We start from the raw sequence: 18,480 nt of genomic DNA, 5'->3' as shown, positions 1-18,480 counted from the left end.
AGGGGCCAACTCTCAGGATAAAATAGTTATATCATGGTATCCATATTATGTTTACTTATCTATGATGGTATCAGTATTGTATTTTATTCAGTGTCTTGTAATTTTGTTAAGTAATCCTATGAGTTGGTAGTCAAACTGTCAAGAAGCTGTTCCGTGAAGCGTTTCAGTCAGTATTAACTACTAAAACCTAACCCCAAAATGGCACAAATGCCTTACACTACATGAACTGCTAGCCCTCATATGTTTTCTATTTTATGAAGTGTCAAAAAATAGTCCTGACGTCACTTCTAGTGAACGAGCATTGCCGAGAATCATGGAATACTTTCGATTGATTAAATGTTATATGTCATATGCCACTGGATATACTGGCATATAGGCTCGATTTGTATAAACAATAGTAAATATTATATATTATACATCGTAGTAGTTAATTTAATTCAAATATTATTTGTGATGTTTTATTTCAATAATATAATGACAAGTATGTGGACTTATAATTTTGTAAGAATTTTGATATTAATAATATTGTCCCTGTGAAATAAATGTACATAAAATCGAATCTACCTGTTAAAATCGGTTTATACATTATAAGGTCTATTTTTATAACATTTAGTCATTCGGGACTCGGGAGTGTTCCAGGAATCAGAGTTACAATACATGGACAGATTTTTTTTCTTCATGTAACAATTTTAAGCACACAATTTAATTTTAGGTTAGGCACGTGACATATGACATATGACATTTAATCAATCAGGAGTATTCGTCGGTTGTCGCCAACGCTTGTTCATTCAATGACGTCACCGTCCCCTTCTGTCTTTTGTCCATACAGTGTGATATCTATGCACAAATATCAAACAATAATGTAATGATTAATCTTAACTTAATTAATGTGCATTTTTTTGTTGTCACGTGTGTTGTTGAACTAAAGTTATGCACTGGCGTTTGTGCCATTTTGAGGTTAGGATTTAGAAATTAATTTTGGGCAAAACGCCCCATGAAACAGAAAAGACACAGCTTTTCAACAAAAGAGACCGGTAACATAGAACAACTTTATATCCGGATAATTTTTACAATATTAAAAACGAATGATAAAGAAATATTTTGTTTGGTTAATATCGTTAAAAATTATTTTTTGTACAAAGTCAATTTAAGTAGCAAACCAGAAGTATTATTACCATTAAAAAATGTACCCTAGAGTATAGAGACCAAGGTGTTCAATGTATATTATATAAACGTGTAATATTAAGAGTACACTATTACAAAACAAATGTGTTATGTTAGAGATTGATTTTGCTAAATTTTAATAGGTATATTTAAAATCAGATTTTAGTTTTATAATATATTTTTGAATTGAGAAAGTTATAATGATATACGTATAAAAAGTATTGAGAAATTTATATGCTTTTCATATTTTTATAGTTAGTGCAAATTATTTAAGTCGATATTTTGTAAATAAAATTATGATAACAAATAAAGTGTTTATTATTTAATTAATTTCTATATTTTTAGACGAGGAAATAGTGAACATAATATGTGATACTACGAAATTTTATTTGGTATTCTTAAGTGATGTATCGCAAAATTTGGATAATATTTAATTGCGAGCAAAATGCATCAATTTATTTGAAAAGATCTGAAGAAGTAAGGCAAAAATTACAAGTAATGAAAGATTAATTGTTGGATTGAGATATTTATTTTATAGAATGGATGCAATTTTAGCATATATATGAAATATTCTAGCCCAGGATATATCAAAATTGGCAATCTTACCAGAACATCATCTGCTAGAAAATTAAATACATGGATAGAAGGTAATTTACCATTAAAAATATAATCAAAAGCATTTTTGATAACATAGTAAAATTGCAGAATTTTACTTTATGAATATATCTTAAGATTAGGATTTATTTGAGGCAAATATTGATTATTTTTATTGAGCTTATATTGGTTTTGAATGAGAGTTTAATATTGTTTACTAAAATTGGGATTACATGGAGCCCATATTGGTTTCTATATTGGTTTTATATGGAAAAATGTTAACAGAAATATATTATGGCGATATTGATAAACTATGTAGAGCCCACTTACCCACTTTATAGGATCCACCACGATTGATTTATGCTTGAGTTATATTGTCTTAAAACCGTAAATTTTTGAATTTACGAAAAATTTCTGACACCTGTTATTTATTCTTACTTTAGTTTTTTGGTAGGCTAAAGAAGTATAGAAACACATATCTTCTGTAACATCTTCTTCTGCTAAATCTGGACTTCTTTGTGATGCTACTTCCAAAAATCTGCTTTTCCTAGAACAACTCCAAAGACCGCAACATTGTCTTAGTAAGACGAACTATTATTTATGGTATGGTAAGTCAAACATTTTATTGTGACTTGAAAACAAAATTTCATTTGAACGACAAAGGTTTCGTAATCAAATGCTTAAACGTATCATTTTTTTAAAGCTGAACCTATTACTAAAGCTGAGCTTAGCTTTTTTCAGTGCATTTGAATTTAACATAAAGATAAATAAATATAGAGATCCTAGTTCTACCTTGTTTTGTTAAAACAAGCAGAATTATTCAAATCGGATGCTTAGTTCATTCAAAAACTGCCACTTTTTGCACATTTAGCTCTGTATCTTCGAAATAGCGAAACATGTCTTTCCCAAAAACTAATCACCTCTTCATCATTACAAATTGGATATTTTTTAGATCATTCAAATCCGATACTCCGTTCTCTCAAAAACTCGATTTGTATTTTCTGCACTTTTTGCTCCGTATCCCCGTAACGGTTGGACCTGCTTTTGCCAAAAACTAATCAGCACATCTCCCTATCAATAGGGGTTGAATGTTTTTTGAACCATTCAAATCAGTTGATCCGTGCGCCCGAAAACGTGGACGAAAAAATGCGCACATACAAAACACACACACACATACACGCATCCATTACTTTTCTGAGGTATACCATTAAAATGTTCAGAAATCTTCAGAACGTCGAGAAATGCAAAAAATTTTATTTTCGATCTTCGGCCCATTACTATAACTACCCTACGGAAAGTTAAAAAAAAAAACGTGACGAACAGACATAAAGACGAACATGTTGGTTGAGTTCTGGGACAACCCTGCACATGTATATTGGTAAATACTTTTATATTGGTAAAAAAATATAAATTGAATTTTTAAGCAAAATTTATTTTTATTTTCTTAGATCAACAATACCTATTTTGAATTTAAATTATTTAATAATTTGCAAAACTTGTACTCGTGGCTGCAAAAATTAAATGCTGAGGTATGTTACGTACTTCTTTTATTTGTCGTGAATAAAATAATATTTAAATAGTTATAAGGATAAAAATGCACTTTATACAGTACCCGTATCAAAATTGTGCTTGCGATTTTCATATAACATGTATTTCTTATAAGATACCTGTATCATACTCACGTATGCCTAAACCTTAATTTTTATGTTGTGCGCCTTTTAACTAACTATATAGTACGCCTAATACGCCTAATACGCCTACTACCCTATATACGTAATACCCCCAATATTATTCCGTATCTTACACCTATAATGTTTTTTAAACGCTAAATTTTCCGAACCCTACCGGGAATCGAACCCGGACCCTCTGCGTAGAAGGCAACGACCTTAACCACTACACCATCGTGGCGCTACGATTTGACGTCTTTTTTCGCGTGTCGTCTCGTCGCCGTAGTATTAATTACTTAATTAATAGGTAAAGGTACCGCGGAAGAACAATGCGTTCCTTAATATATTATTTGTGGGGAACCCAATAGAGTAGTGGTCAAAGCTATGGACTGCCACGCGGTGGCCCCGGGTTCGATTCCCGGTGCGGGCGATAGACAATAGAGTATACGGTAGAGACAAGAGATAATAGAGCGTAAAATATAGCGTTTAAATAGGAGTATGTAAGGTTTGTAACGGGTAAAAAGATATGTAGGGTGTATGTTATATATAATAGGTTAATAACAAATAATGATATATATATATATATATATATATATATATATATATATATATGTATAAATGTAAGAACTGATCAAGAACATATGTATAGGTATATATATAATATATATATATATATATATATATATATATGTATATATATATATACGAGTATATATATGTATAGGTATATATATATATATATATATCATTATTATATATGATTTAGTAGTATATATAATATAATACTACATATAATATATATATATATATATATATATATATATATATATATATATATATATATAGGTATATATATATATATATATATATATATATATATATATATATATATATATATATATATATATATATATAAATGTAGGAACTGATGGTCTTAGGTATCATACGGTATGATTAGATAGGTAGTAATCAGATTTAAGTCCTTTAACGCATTGTAATAGATTTTGGCTACTTTTATATAGAAAAAGAGTGCGCGTAAGGTTCATTCGTACAAAGTAGCAAATTTTAGTTAAGTAAAAATAATTACATCATTTAACAATTTCGAATAATATTTATTAGTGTCAACCATTATACATATTTATATAATGTGTATAAGTATGACTGTACGAGGTGTGTTCAAAAAGTACCCGGAATTACTAATAATTAAATTTCGCGGGTCTGGAGTGTCTGATTGTCAAAAATTTTTTTTTATTGTGTTGGTATACATGCCCCTAAAGTATGATGAAATTTTCAGCTATATTCACTGTTTACTTTGTCTGTGGTAGTCGCTAAGGTTCGACGTGTTTTTCTGAGCTCGGCGATTTTTACAATGGAAGAATTGAAAAGTCAAAGAATTTGTATTAAATTTTGCGTAAAAAATGAAATAAAGTGTTGCAAAGTGCAAAAATTCACCAGATATGGCTCCGTGTGACTTTTTCCTATTCCCAAAGTTGAAGAGACCCATGAAAGGACGGCGGTTTTCCTCGATTGAAGAAAATCGCTGAGAGTGCTCAAGGACATATCAAAAAGTGAATATCAAGGGTGCTTCGAAAATTGGAAAAATTGGAAACCCTACGGGAAGTTAAAAACACTTTTTAACGTGTTTAAGAAATATTCACCAAGAGCGTTGGAATAACTATTTATTTCTTGTAAAAATGCTTTTGTTAGCTCAATTTACTTTTTTATCTACTAGTTCTCATTTTTTGCTTATTTGCCAGGTTTACATGCTCCTTCTTTGCCTCACCCGCATGTAAGGTTTTATAGAGGCTATATTAAAAAACTGTTGAATCTAACTTAAAATTAATAATAAATATTATTATTAATAAAAAATACTCAAATATTATATTAAGGTCTCGTAAACTAAACAACAGTGCTCACAACCAAAAAAAAACGACAAAAGAAAATACTTTTGTTATGGGTTTTCAAACCTTGCCTTTTATCTCCCGACAGTAGCGTGGTAAGAATTAAGGCGATAATTGGTTATACATCTTTTTCCCTCTCCCTCTAAATATTGTTGTTAACAAATTGTTAACTCTACTTGTTTTTGAAATATTGGTGGTGAACCTTTTGCCCGTGGGCCTTTAAGTCCCGATTTACCCTATACATGTAAAACATATCAGGCTATTGTATTTATGAAAAATAAATTTGAATAGAAAATATTAACAATCATAAGAACTAATCTCATACTTCACAATGCCAATCAAAATATAGAACCAAAAATATTTGAATAAAATAAAATTTAACTAGTTGGTTTGGTATTTAGCCTTGAGGCAAGTTACATGAACTTCCCGATATGTGTAAATAATTGACTTAATTAATAAAATATAAATTAATTTATGAATAATTAAAACTATTCCGAATGTATTTATTACACATAATTGAAAACGAACGAACACGTTAACTCGGAGTATTTTATAAAAGCAAATTTGCAAAAATCAATAATTTTTATAATTGAACCAGTTTTTGTAGGAATTTAATAATTTAGTATGTTCATAAAGACTCTATCGTTATACCAAGTGAGTGAATCGTCTAATTTTAATTTTAACAAACGTCAAAAAAACTACTCATTTTCTCACACTTTGATGATTTTTTAAAATTAAACTACTTGTCGTAAGGCCGTAATATTACAGTAAGTTCTATAAGACCATGATATATATCGCTAAAAAAAATCCCATAAAAATTGGCTTAATTTTTTTTTTCAACAGTTAATTACAAGAAAACGGCTCGGTAGATTTTCACCTAAAACTAATCAGTATCATTCTCGACTTTCTTTCGAACAGTTTTTGATTTTTTAAAATCGGTTTGGTAGGATGAGCTTAAATGTAGACGAAAAGTTTAACACTTTTTTCCAAATTTCAAAGAATTTGAAATCGGCTCGGCCGATCGTCGCACAAAACTGACCAACGATAGTCCTCATCGAAATACATCAAATGGTTTTTAAATTTCTTAAATCGGTTCAGACGTTTTTGAGAAAACATCGATGACAGGTCTAATTTTGACCAATGCCAAAAAAACGATACTAATTTTTGCAAACTTTGACGAATTTTCAAAGTAAAACCAATTGTCGTAGGGCCGTAATATTTTAGTATGATCTAGAAGACTATAGTATTTACCGTCAAAAAAATAATAACAAAAATCGTCAAAAAAAATTTTTTTAACACTTTATTACAAGAAAACGACCGGGTCGATTTTTATCAAAAACTAATCAGCACGATTCCCAATCAATATCTTTCGAGCGGTTTTTAAATTTTCTTAATCGGTTCAGAATTGCGGGCTAAAACGTAAACGAAAAATTTTACACTTTTCTGCTATTTATAAAGAAAAGTCTCTGCCGATCGTCGCACAAAACTGACAAACGATAGTCCTCGTCGAGATACATCGAATGGCTTTTAAATTTTTTAAATCGGCCCAGCCGTTTTCGAGAAAACGTCGATTTACGGCAAAAAATCTGTTCACATACACACATACACACACATACTTTTTCCAAATTTGGTTCATTCGATTCAGAATGGCTTGAAACGTCGAGAAAACATAAAATTAGCGAATCGGGAAGTTAATAAAAAATAATAAATGATTTTAAATTTTATTGTTTTTCAATTTTGCCGCTTCTAAAAATATTTTGTTAGATATAATGATGTACATCAATACGCCATGTTCATTTTTTATCTAAAGTTTCTAAAATTTCAAGTCGTTCAAAATTTATTTGAAAATTTTAATACCTATACATTAGTTCTAAATTAACTCAATTCAGATATATATCTGAATTTTCTGGCAACTTATTCATAAAGTTTTTTATATTTATTTGCATCATACGAAATTTTGTTAAAATTGAAAAAAAAATCAATTTATACAATACATCAACCGTTGGATTGCTTTCTAAGAACCTAAGTTGGTAAAAAGATAGATCAACCATGAAAAAAATGTTGTTCAATTACGAAAAAAATAAATTATAATAATACATAACTATTATTATGATATATACAAAATGCTTTTTTATTATTATCCCAAAACGAATTCGCTGGAATAATTTTTGCACGTATTTAAACAAGTGTTCTAGTTGGCCTAATATGGCCGTCGTGATTGATGTCGATTTTAAAAGATGCCGTCATTAAATTTAGATGATTCATTGCTTCGTATCGATCACAAATCTAAAAACAAGTTTGTGTTAATCATTCGAATGCTTTCGAATTATTATACAAACATATAAAATATAAAACAAATCGCGCTGATAAGGAATATGTATAAACGCAAAATATGGAATACAAATTTTATAACAACTACGTCAGGATTTTTGTTTAGGTATTTTACATGTATCATCGATGTATAATAGTAATTAATGGAAACAAAAGTTTCTCGCAATATATGATATCGGTATTATGCTATTGCTAGCGGTTTATTGCAAATACAGTTTTTAAAAACAATACTTGTTATCGCAATTGAAAGCAATTTGTCATAGTAATTCATAATCGCATGATCGATTTCAAAAATATTCATATTTACTTCACAGATTAAATAATTGATTTGATTACATATACTTGTTTCCCAATGAAAATAGTATCATTAAAAAAATCTTCAGTGTTGCAGAAATTGTTATGAATAATTCATCCAATAGAGATACGTTAACCATTGGGTTGCCTTCTGAAAATGTAGTTAAGTGAAATCTTCGATAGTTTATAGTGTCCTTAAGTTCTAATTGTTGGTTAAAATGAATCTACACAAAGAATTGTTGCATAGGATAAATATTATACAAGTCAAAAGTTCTTCTGATAGATTTTAGGGCACCGCACATCATTAATTAATAATTTCATCTATAGAATCATTTATAAAATTTTTATTATTTTCTTATCCTCATTATTAAAATAATTATTTATGTTCAATAGTACTATCCAAAGTCAGAAAAAGGCAAATAAAATCCCTCAAATAAAATTTAATTGTTTTAAATCGGACGAGAATTTTCTGAGATGACGACAAGCTGACGACAGGTAAATATAAATTAAGCGGCTCGCACAATTTTTACATGAAAATTTATGATGCTGAATGTTTTTTTATTAATTGTTAGATTTATAAAAAAAATGTTCAACATTTAATTACGAAAAAAATCTTGGCCAATCAATACGATTTCCAATTAATATCTCTCTAACGAATTTTGCATTTCAAAAACTATAAAAGGTTTTCAACTAACTGTTAGTTACAAAGAAAAGGCTTTACTGGTCATAGTGAAAATTTAATGAATACGAGACAAAATTTAGTATATTTAGCAAACGACTTTTCATTTTTGAAATCAGTGAAGATGTTTTGATAAAATTCAGAATTTACAATGAATACATAAGCTTATATCAAAAGTATGAAACTATAGGAATGGGATTTCATAGTAAAAACAAAACATTGCTTCGGAAATTTAAATATAACTAAATTCATACTAATAAAGTATTGCATTTATATTATATATCCGAAAATTAACCAGGTGTAGGTGGCTTTATGCTTTATGGCGTGTTCCACTTTTCGAAATATATAAATAATCGTCCTAATAAATAAGAAATCAATATTATTTTGTGGGTGATATATAAGTATACCTGCCAACTGCGTAGGGCAAATAATAATATGAAAAATTTTTGGAGATTATTCAATTTTGTACAGATTGACTAAATATGTTATTTTCGACAAACAGTTTAAATATTATACTGCGCAGCCCATTCAAACTTTATTGAATTTTTGTAGTAAAACCACTTGCCGTAGGCCTAGTATTTAAGAATCATGAACTCTATGATCATACAAAGTTTCACAAAAATCGTCAAACGATTTTCACGAAATGGCTTTAAAATTTTTGAAATCGGGAAAGTGGCACATTTTAACTTATATACACACATTAAACTAGTTTCGGAGTAAAACGATTCCGAATGAGTTAAAACATCTAGAAGAAATTAGAAAATCGGATTTTCTCACAAAAACAAACTTCTCCTTCGGAAAATACTGTATAGTTTACTATATAATGATTAGCGTGTATATCGGGGCTTAAAGGTCTGCGAGTAAAAAGGACCACCACTGATATCTCAAAAACAAGTTAAGTATATAAGTTTTTAACCATAATTTTAAAGTAAAAGGTAAAAGATATGTAACCAGCCACCTTCTCAATTCTCAATCAATATTTATAATAAAAGTATTTTTTCGTTGGTGATTCTCTTGGTGTTGAGTTCTTTTAATTTAGTTTTGTATATCTGAATATAATTTTTAAGGACACGATATTTGTTTGATTTATAATAAAAAGAACAAAACATTTTTAAGTTAGATTCAAGAGTTTTTTTCTATATTAAAATTACAACTATGAAAGCTTATAGCTTATATATATACTTAGGCTGAGGTATAAAGGACCTAACTAAACCTCTGGCGAAGGTGTAAACAATAAAAAAATAGTGGATAAAAAAAATTAAATCAAAAAAGGCAATTTCACAAATTAAATAAATAGTTTATTCCGACTCTTTTGATGAATATTAATTTCTGTCAATTCTATTGTATATAACCTTGACATGGTAGGTTATATACAATATGGCCTTTGTAAAAAAATGTATCCATGAACTTTGTGTTTCGCACAAATAATAGAATTATTATTTCGCATAATTCCTTAAAAAAATAGAATAAGACATTGGATCTGTTTACTTCTGCCTGTCTCTTTAGTTCACCTACGGGGCAAAGGGAAAGATCATACATTTTAGAAAAATAGTGCAAAAATTTAGGAATTAACTGGGAATTTCACTAAACATAGTTTGGTAATTGTTTGTTTGATACGTGTTATGTGTTGTGATGTAGATGATTTGTTTTATACTGTATAATTACTGGAAGTAAAATGGGTCCTTCAAAAATTGTACTAAAAAGTCGAACCAGATATTATTTTTCGACCGATTGCCTGTCTAAGTGTCTACTATATCTTGCGTGCTGAATAGCCCACGCGGTCATTTCGCAAAAGTTTATTACTTCTCTCGCAATACCGGATTTGGAGTTGTCCGAGGGGGCTGATGAACAAAATTGCATTGACAGCGACGACGGTAATTGTGATTTAGATACCAATCGACTAAATTTGACAAGCGGTTTGGCAACCCTAACCATTTTTAAACACTCCTTAAAACTTGCACAATCGTATGTGCAAAATTTCATTAGTATGCTGAAGGCGAAATTAGACAGGAATTTGCAATAACAATTTCATGTTTATTTAAATTAGCCTCCATCAGAAATATGGTACTTGGTTATAACCATATTTATAGGTACAGGCTAACTGAATATTCCAATAGCATGGCAAGAAAGTTGTTACATCTAATTCGTTAAAAAAAAGTTCCTACTGACCTATTTGAACTCTACTAAATATCTGTTATTGTTTCAGAAAAAAATATTTATCAGAAACTTGAAATTTTACATGCTGATGATGTAAGCTTCAAACTAATAGTGGCATGATGTCATTTCTGATACTCATGCAATAAATTTTAGTGTTGTTTTTTGCACTTTATGGCCGTAAATGAATTTTATATATGAGAAAATTAATTACTTCAAAAGTAATATGTACTTAAAAGTTTTAAGTTAAAACTCTATTTTTATAAGGTGAAGAAGAAATGCTTCATATTGTATATATCGCTTGTCTTTGTAGACTAATTTAAAAATATTATATTAATATATAAATGGCAGTAAAGTGTGTTGCCAGAGGCTTAACTAATATGAGGCTTCATTAATGGTTAAATGAGACTGAGGCTTCATTAATAGTCAATAGCACCCATCACCAGTTAATTTACCTGGAAATTGCTATTACATGATGAGTTCCGTTTGTTATATCTTACCAAGATAGTTGATATAGTCTTTTATGTGCATAATGTTACTAGTTATGTTGCTTTAATTCCTGTAAAATGTAGGAATATAACTAAAACTTTGTAAAATGTGAAACAAAATAACATTCAATATTGAAAGTCAAATATATATAAACCGATTTCCCATCGTAGTCATTTTTTGGATTTGAGGATTTGATTTGAAAAATTGAAGTTGCAACGCTTCTCTAATTTTGGAATACATATCATTAGATTATTTTAATAATTTGGTAATTAAACATATTTGAAAAATGCGAATTAATGCAAATACCAATATTTAAAAACATTTTGATTTTGCTATGGAATTTGATAAATATATATAAATTTTATGCAAAGTATAACATTAGATTGTAATACAATTGCTTGGTAAGTAATTTCATGAATGTAATGAATCGAGAAAAATATTTTACTAGATGTAAGTAGCATTTTGCCTCAAGGCAAGTCACATTAACATCCCGAAACGTGTGAATAATCCACTTCTAAACTTTTAGAATTGTGACGATACAATTTTGGCATTTCCAAATTTACTTTTTCCACATTTTAATGCTTTTTTATCATTAAACGATTTTCGCGTTCCCATGATATTTAAGGATGTTCGTTAGTCCTTAAAATCTTAAAAAAAATTAATAATTAATTTCGGATCTTTACAGAAAACTAATCTGTACGATTCTCAACTAATATCATTCGAACAGTTTTTAAATTTTTGGTTCATAACTTTAAACTTGGACCTAAAGCAACAATTTTCAGGGTCAAGAAGTGGCTCACGCATTTGTCCAAACAAATATTTTTCTGATATTGATATCAAAAGATTCAGAATGACATGAGTCATAAATAGTCGACAAAACATAAAATTAACTAGTTGGTATTGGTATTTTTCCTTGAGGCAAGTTAAATGAACTTCCCAATATATGTAAATAATCGACTTAATAAAAAAAATAATTTTTGAATGATTATAAAAGTATTCCAAGTGGATTTATTACATAATTGAAAACGGACGAACACTATATCATTATACCAAGTAAATCGTCTAATTTTAATTTTAACAAACTTCAAAAAAACTACTAATTTTTTCAAGTTTTGAAGAATTTTTAAAATTAAATTACTTGTCGTAAGGCCTTAATATTGCAGTAAGTTGTATAATACCATGATAAAAAAGTTCCATAACAATCGACTTAATTTTTTTTTTCAAAAGTTAATTACAAGAAAACGGCTCGGTAGATTTTCACCTAAAACTAATCAATATCATTCCCAACTAATATCTTTCGAACAGTTTTTGATTTTTTTAAATCAATTCGGTAGTATTAGTTTAAATGTGGACGAAAAGTTTAACACTTTTTGCCAAATTACAAAGAAACGGCTCGGCCGATCGTCGCACAAAACTGAGGAAAGATAATCATCATCGAGATACATCAAATGGCTTTTAAATTTCTGAAACTGGTTCAGACGTTTTTGAACAAACGTCAATGAGAGATCTAATTTTGACAAATGCCAAAAAAATTATACTAATTTTTACAAACTTTTTTTACAAGAATTTTTAAAGCTAAACGAGTTGTCGTAGGGCCGTAATATTTGATCTATAAGACTATGGTATCTACCGTCAAAAAAATAATAAAAATCTGAAAAAAACGGTCTGGCTGATCTTTACCAGAAGCCAATCAGCACGATTCCCAACCAATATCTATTGAACAGTTTTTGAATTTTCAAAATCGATTCAGAGTTGCGGGCTAAAACCTGGACGAAAAATTGTTCACTCCTCTGCTACTTATGAAGAAACGGCTTGGCCGATCGTCGCACAAAACTGGCAAACCAAAAAAAAAAAAAAATAATGATAATAATAATAATAATAATCCTCATCGAGGTGCATCGAGTGGCTTTTAAATTCTTGAAATCGGTTCATTCATTTTTGAGAAAGTGTTGATTTACGGCAAAAAAATTATTCAAACACACATATTCGATTCAGAATGGCTTGAATCGTTGAGAAGACATAAAATTAGCAAATCGGATTTTTTGATGAAAACTTTTATTTCGGAAAGTTACCAAGTCGGATTTTCTAGCAAGATAATGCCATTTGTCTTAAGCCGTAATGCTGGCTGTAAATTTATATTAAAAATAATAATTTTGCTCTCGCAAATGATTTCGCACTAATTAATTTAATAATATACAACATTAATATTATAGTTTGAGAGTCTAGTATTGTCATACGTGCGAAAACGTCATTTGCGAGAGCGAGAGAGAGTGAGAGGGACGCCGACATAAACACGAAAGCGACCGAATCGACGCCATTGCGCAGGCCACACGAACACGATTCAGTATTATTCGAAAATTTGAACGAAACGGCTCGAATTTAGTTGGGTTTCGGTATTGATAGTGAACAAGATTAAAATGTGCCAAATGTGAATTATTTTATGATTCAGTAAAAAGTTTATTGTGTGTAAAGTGTTTTAGTAGTTGTGTTATCATCAAAGTTTTATCTCGAATGGTTGTGATTCATAATTTAGCCGGCATATTTGCATAAGCGTAACCCGATAAAAACTCTTTGTTATTGAATATTTAAGATTATAAACAATACTGCACAATGGAAGTGAAGGCTGCTGGATATTCTAGATTAGTTGAAATGAAGGTGAGTCATTTTATAATTATTTATTGAAAAATCGTTCAAAATTTTGTATGTTGTATTTGATGGAATTTGACAGCTCCGATATGAAGGTTGCAAAATTTCTTTCTAAAATTTACACGATGTTGTCATATATTAAATATTAACTTCACAATATGATACGTAAAATGTTGTTTATATTGGAAAAACTATATAAATTATGACGGTGTTATTGCTTTTATTGCAATACATTCATTTTAGCCTGTGGTTTCCCACCTGTGGGGCGCTCCTTTTCATGGGGGCGCGAAGCCATTGCAAGGGACGCGTACAGCTATTTCCGTGATACTATTTAGCTAAAATAGAATGAATAACTTTTTTTTTCTTTTTTTAAATTATATTTATTTGATCATCATTGGATCGATACAATAAAAAATTATTTGTATGAAAATTTTAACATAAAATTTTGTCGTGGCGTAGCTCGTTAATGCATTGACTTTGTGTAGACAAGGTAGCGAATTCGACACCGCGCACTGAAAGTTGACATCGTGCAGGGGCGATTTCAATTTTCACAATTAATATAGATTAAAAATTTGTTTTCATTTGAAAATTACCCCATCTCGGGCACTGCGGTGTGAAATGGTAATGAGAAACCTTTCACACTTTTCTTCCCTGAATAGAATTGGAGTTTAGTCAGCTCACGGACCAGTTCTAGGGCAGTACTGCCTATTATTATTTTTATTATTATTTAATTTTTACGTAATATTGCGCATTATTGCATACCTTATAATTAAATTATATCTTAACATATGTTTACTATTTGATATTAAATTTCTATAAGAATTAAGGGGTGCACAAAATTGAAAAAAAAACGAGTGCTACAACTAAAAACATACTCATTAAGCTACAGGTGTTTCACAGCCCGGTCTTGTCTATCAGTGGAAGTTTACTTGCATTTATATTAATAATGATATAATTTTAATTACACATTTTCGTTGAAAGTAGAGAAAAGATTAGTCTGTTTGAATAATAATTTTAAAATAACTACGCCAATATTATTGTTTTATCTTTTACATGCATTATCGGTGCATAATAATATTTAATGGCAACAAAAGTTTCTGCAATATAATTCACAATTGTGTTATTTTAGCAGTTTATTGCAAATAAAAGTATTTCAAAATAACATCAATCCTCGCATTCAAAAACATTTTCTCATAACAATTTATAATTGCAATAATTTAACCATTAATTCCAAGTGAAAATAGCCCATTAATGCAGAAAAGGCATTAATGCATCAATAAAATATTCATCAGTATTACAGAAATTGTAATAATAAATTCACCAAATAGAGAGGCCAATCTTTGGGATGCCTTCGTAAAAATGGTGTATTTAAAAGAAATCATCATCATCATGATAGCTTCTATAAACATTCAGTTCTGATCGATGTATAAATTATATAAAAGAAATGTAAAATATAAATGAGCAAATTTAATAATTCAAAATACTTTTGATAGATTTCAGTGCAAATTTCATTTTTTAATAATTTTATCTATAAAATCGTTTGTAAAAATTTTATAATCCTCTCATTCGTATATTATTGAAATGATTTTTTATTTGCAATAGTACTTCCAAAATCCACAAAAATGCAGATGAAATCTCTCAAATAAACTTTGAATGTTTTATATTAGTATATATTTTTATTAAGGATATAATTTTAACTATACATTCACTTAAAAAAAGTTGTACTATACAGACCCTATACAATTATTATTAGCTTATGTTATTAAATTTCAAGAACAAGCAAATATAATTTTCATTTCAAAAATTTTTAAACACGTGGTCAATAAATTAACCTAGGACCCCAACTTTTATAAAAATTGTTGTTGTTTAATGATTGAAGTACAAAAAAGTGACGCAAAACCTATAGTTTTTATAACTAATGAAAAGTTCAGTTATATATTATTATTTTCGAAAATATGATCAGATCACCAATACACTTTTCTTTGCACAATTAATAAATGATACTAAAGTTGCAAACGTTTCGAGAATATTGTTTCCCTGATCAGTGCAAATATATGCAATTCATTTTCATTAAATACGGCGAATTTAAGTCTTGTCTTATGAACATATTAAATTAAAATTAATTATACATAGGGCTGCGCGGGGTGCAAAAGTCCAATTTGACTTTGAGCAATAATATTGTGACTAAATTACAGCACAAGAAATAACCCATATCGAGGAAACAACTAAATCTGACTCTGTTCAGAAAAATTTCCAGGTAGTTATACATTCTAGAAATATGTTCTTTCTTGCTATTTTCTAAAATTTGTCATCTGCTTCTTTTTACCTCATAGGACGAAAAATTATTTAGTTTTATTTTTAATTTCAAAGAGATATTGCGGAATAATAGCTTCATTATTTTATCAATGGGGTGCAGTTTAATCATTACCTTGAGCAACAAAATTGATTTATAATCTTATATAGTTTCAAACATAATGATCCAAAATATTTATCAACTCTTACTAGTATAATAAATCTTGCTTTGGTAGCTACTGCTGAAAATGTATGAATCTTCTACAATTGTATGACCACTACTATCAATACTTTAATATGTCATTGTTTTTGCTATCAGGGGGTGTTGGATTTTGGCATACCTTAGAATAAATGGATCTACGGATGCATGCGTGTGTGCGTATGTATGGATACTATTTTTATCCACGTTTTCGGGAGCACGGATCAACCGTGCTCGCAAAATATGAAATTTGAGTTTTTGAACAGAGCATCCGATTTGAATGATATAAAAAAACATTCAAATTGTAATAATGAGGAGACGTGGTGATTAGTTTTTCGCAAAGACAGAACTAGGTGTTTCAGAGATAAGGAGCTAAAAGTGTAAAAGATTGTAGTTTTTGAGAAAACGAAGCTTCTCATTCAAATAATTCAATTAACATTTTGCTTGTGAAGAAACGATTAGTTTAGGAAGGCAAAAAGTTTGCTTCCCAAAATTAAAAACAAAGTTTTAATTTCGAAATTATTATTCCAAGCATTAAATAATTTATTATATTTGGGAACATTTAATACTTCTTGAATAATTTTCCTTAAGGAACGATGCACCACTAGTTTTGATACTTCATCCAAAAGTTTATATATTAATTTTATCTAGATATGAAATGATTTTTATTAATATTTCGATTAATGACATTAATATAATATCTATTAATGACATTGATGTTTTCAACTATTTTAACGAACTAATTTAAAGTTTCAATTTGTATCACGTTCCTCTCTATATGATGGCTATATGCTCGCAGCTCGCACGTATTTGTGTAATAGATGAAAGTGCAAATGACATTGGAACAACTCACGAGATTTTATGAAGTTGCATGTTTTAATCTAGGTGTGGTCTTAAAGAAATAATTCGTAATGAAATTCACTGCCAGGAATTTAACATGAAATGTTGTATGCGAGAACAATTTTGTGACTGCTATAAATGATTTTAATTAACACACCATTCTTCTATATTTAATATAATATTAATAGAATATTAGATATACTTTAGATCTTTTTGTTCGACGTTCTGTGATGTTATTCAGATTCTTGCAGACAAATTGACGAAATAAGCAATAAATGAAATGATATTCATGAATTATTTTATTAATCGGTATGATTTATTTATTACAAACATTTGGGAATTTGGGCACACTCGGGCATACTGTATGCGTATTATCGTTTAGCAGTTTTAATAAAAATATACCATATTTTGAGCATTTTTACAAAAAAATTACTGAAAAGATTATGAATGAATGTTAAACAGTATACATGCCACTCCAGTTTATAGACTTCAATTTTACACACCATTGTATGAAACAAGATTTAAATTTTATGGTAAATATTAATTAATGTGAGTAAATCACAATTATGTTTAAAGTAGATACAAATTGTTGTATTTGATAATAATCGGGAATTTATATGCAGATTGTTGAAAATTGTAACCAATTTTTAATATTGAATTTATGGAATGCAAAACTAATTTTAAAAATATGACTCATGTTATCACCATTTTTGTAATACAATTAATAGTTCACATACGTTTTTTTACCTACTTTATTACCTTTCTGTAGGATGAGTTATAGTAATCGTCCAAAAGGCGAAAATGAAAATTTTTGCATATCTTTACGCTTCTAAGGTTTCTGAACATTTTGGCATACCATTGAAAGAACTAGTGGTGTATGGCATCGGACCTTAAGGCAAATTGCTGGAACTTCCCGTACAGTAATAAAATATTCCCTGGGTCTCTGAAACCGCTTCACATTTTTAAAAGTCTAATTAATTCTTTATTACGTCAATTAGTTTTTGGCAAAAGTTGATCCAGCGTGGACGAAAAATCGTATCCAAACTTTCATACATACACCCACACAAACATACATCCATTTTTTATAAGGTATGCCAAAATATTCAGAAACCTCTAAAACATGAAGACATTTTTTGTGATTTCTATAACTTTACCCTACGGGAACTCTGATAATGAATACTACTGACAAAGATTTTCAATAATGAGAAGTATGTATTTCAAACAGAAATT

The 18,480-nt window shown here is 29.0% G+C and overlaps 1 protein-coding gene across 1 annotated transcript in view; it reads left to right on the top strand.

Moving 5' to 3' along the window:
- Positions 1-13,603: 13,603 nt before the first annotated feature.
- The window catches only part of LOC113384530, a gene marked incomplete at its 3' end in the record, with an annotated part of 79,252 nt that continues 74,375 nt past the window's right edge, over positions 13,604-18,480 (top strand). The window contains 1 exon segment of the mRNA XM_026622262.1: positions 13,604-13,928. Within this exon segment, the coding sequence (XP_026478047.1) occupies positions 13,884-13,928 (45 nt within the window).

This window comes from Ctenocephalides felis, unplaced genomic scaffold, assembly GCF_003426905.1.
Source record: "Ctenocephalides felis isolate EL2017-DRISC unplaced genomic scaffold, ASM342690v1 CF-g0.4_SCAFFOLD_03571, whole genome shotgun sequence".
In the NCBI taxonomy this organism is placed as follows: domain Eukaryota; kingdom Metazoa; phylum Arthropoda; class Insecta; order Siphonaptera; family Pulicidae; genus Ctenocephalides; species Ctenocephalides felis.
Note: the sequence above shows the minus strand (reverse complement) of the source record. Positions and strands in the feature narration are given on the sequence as shown.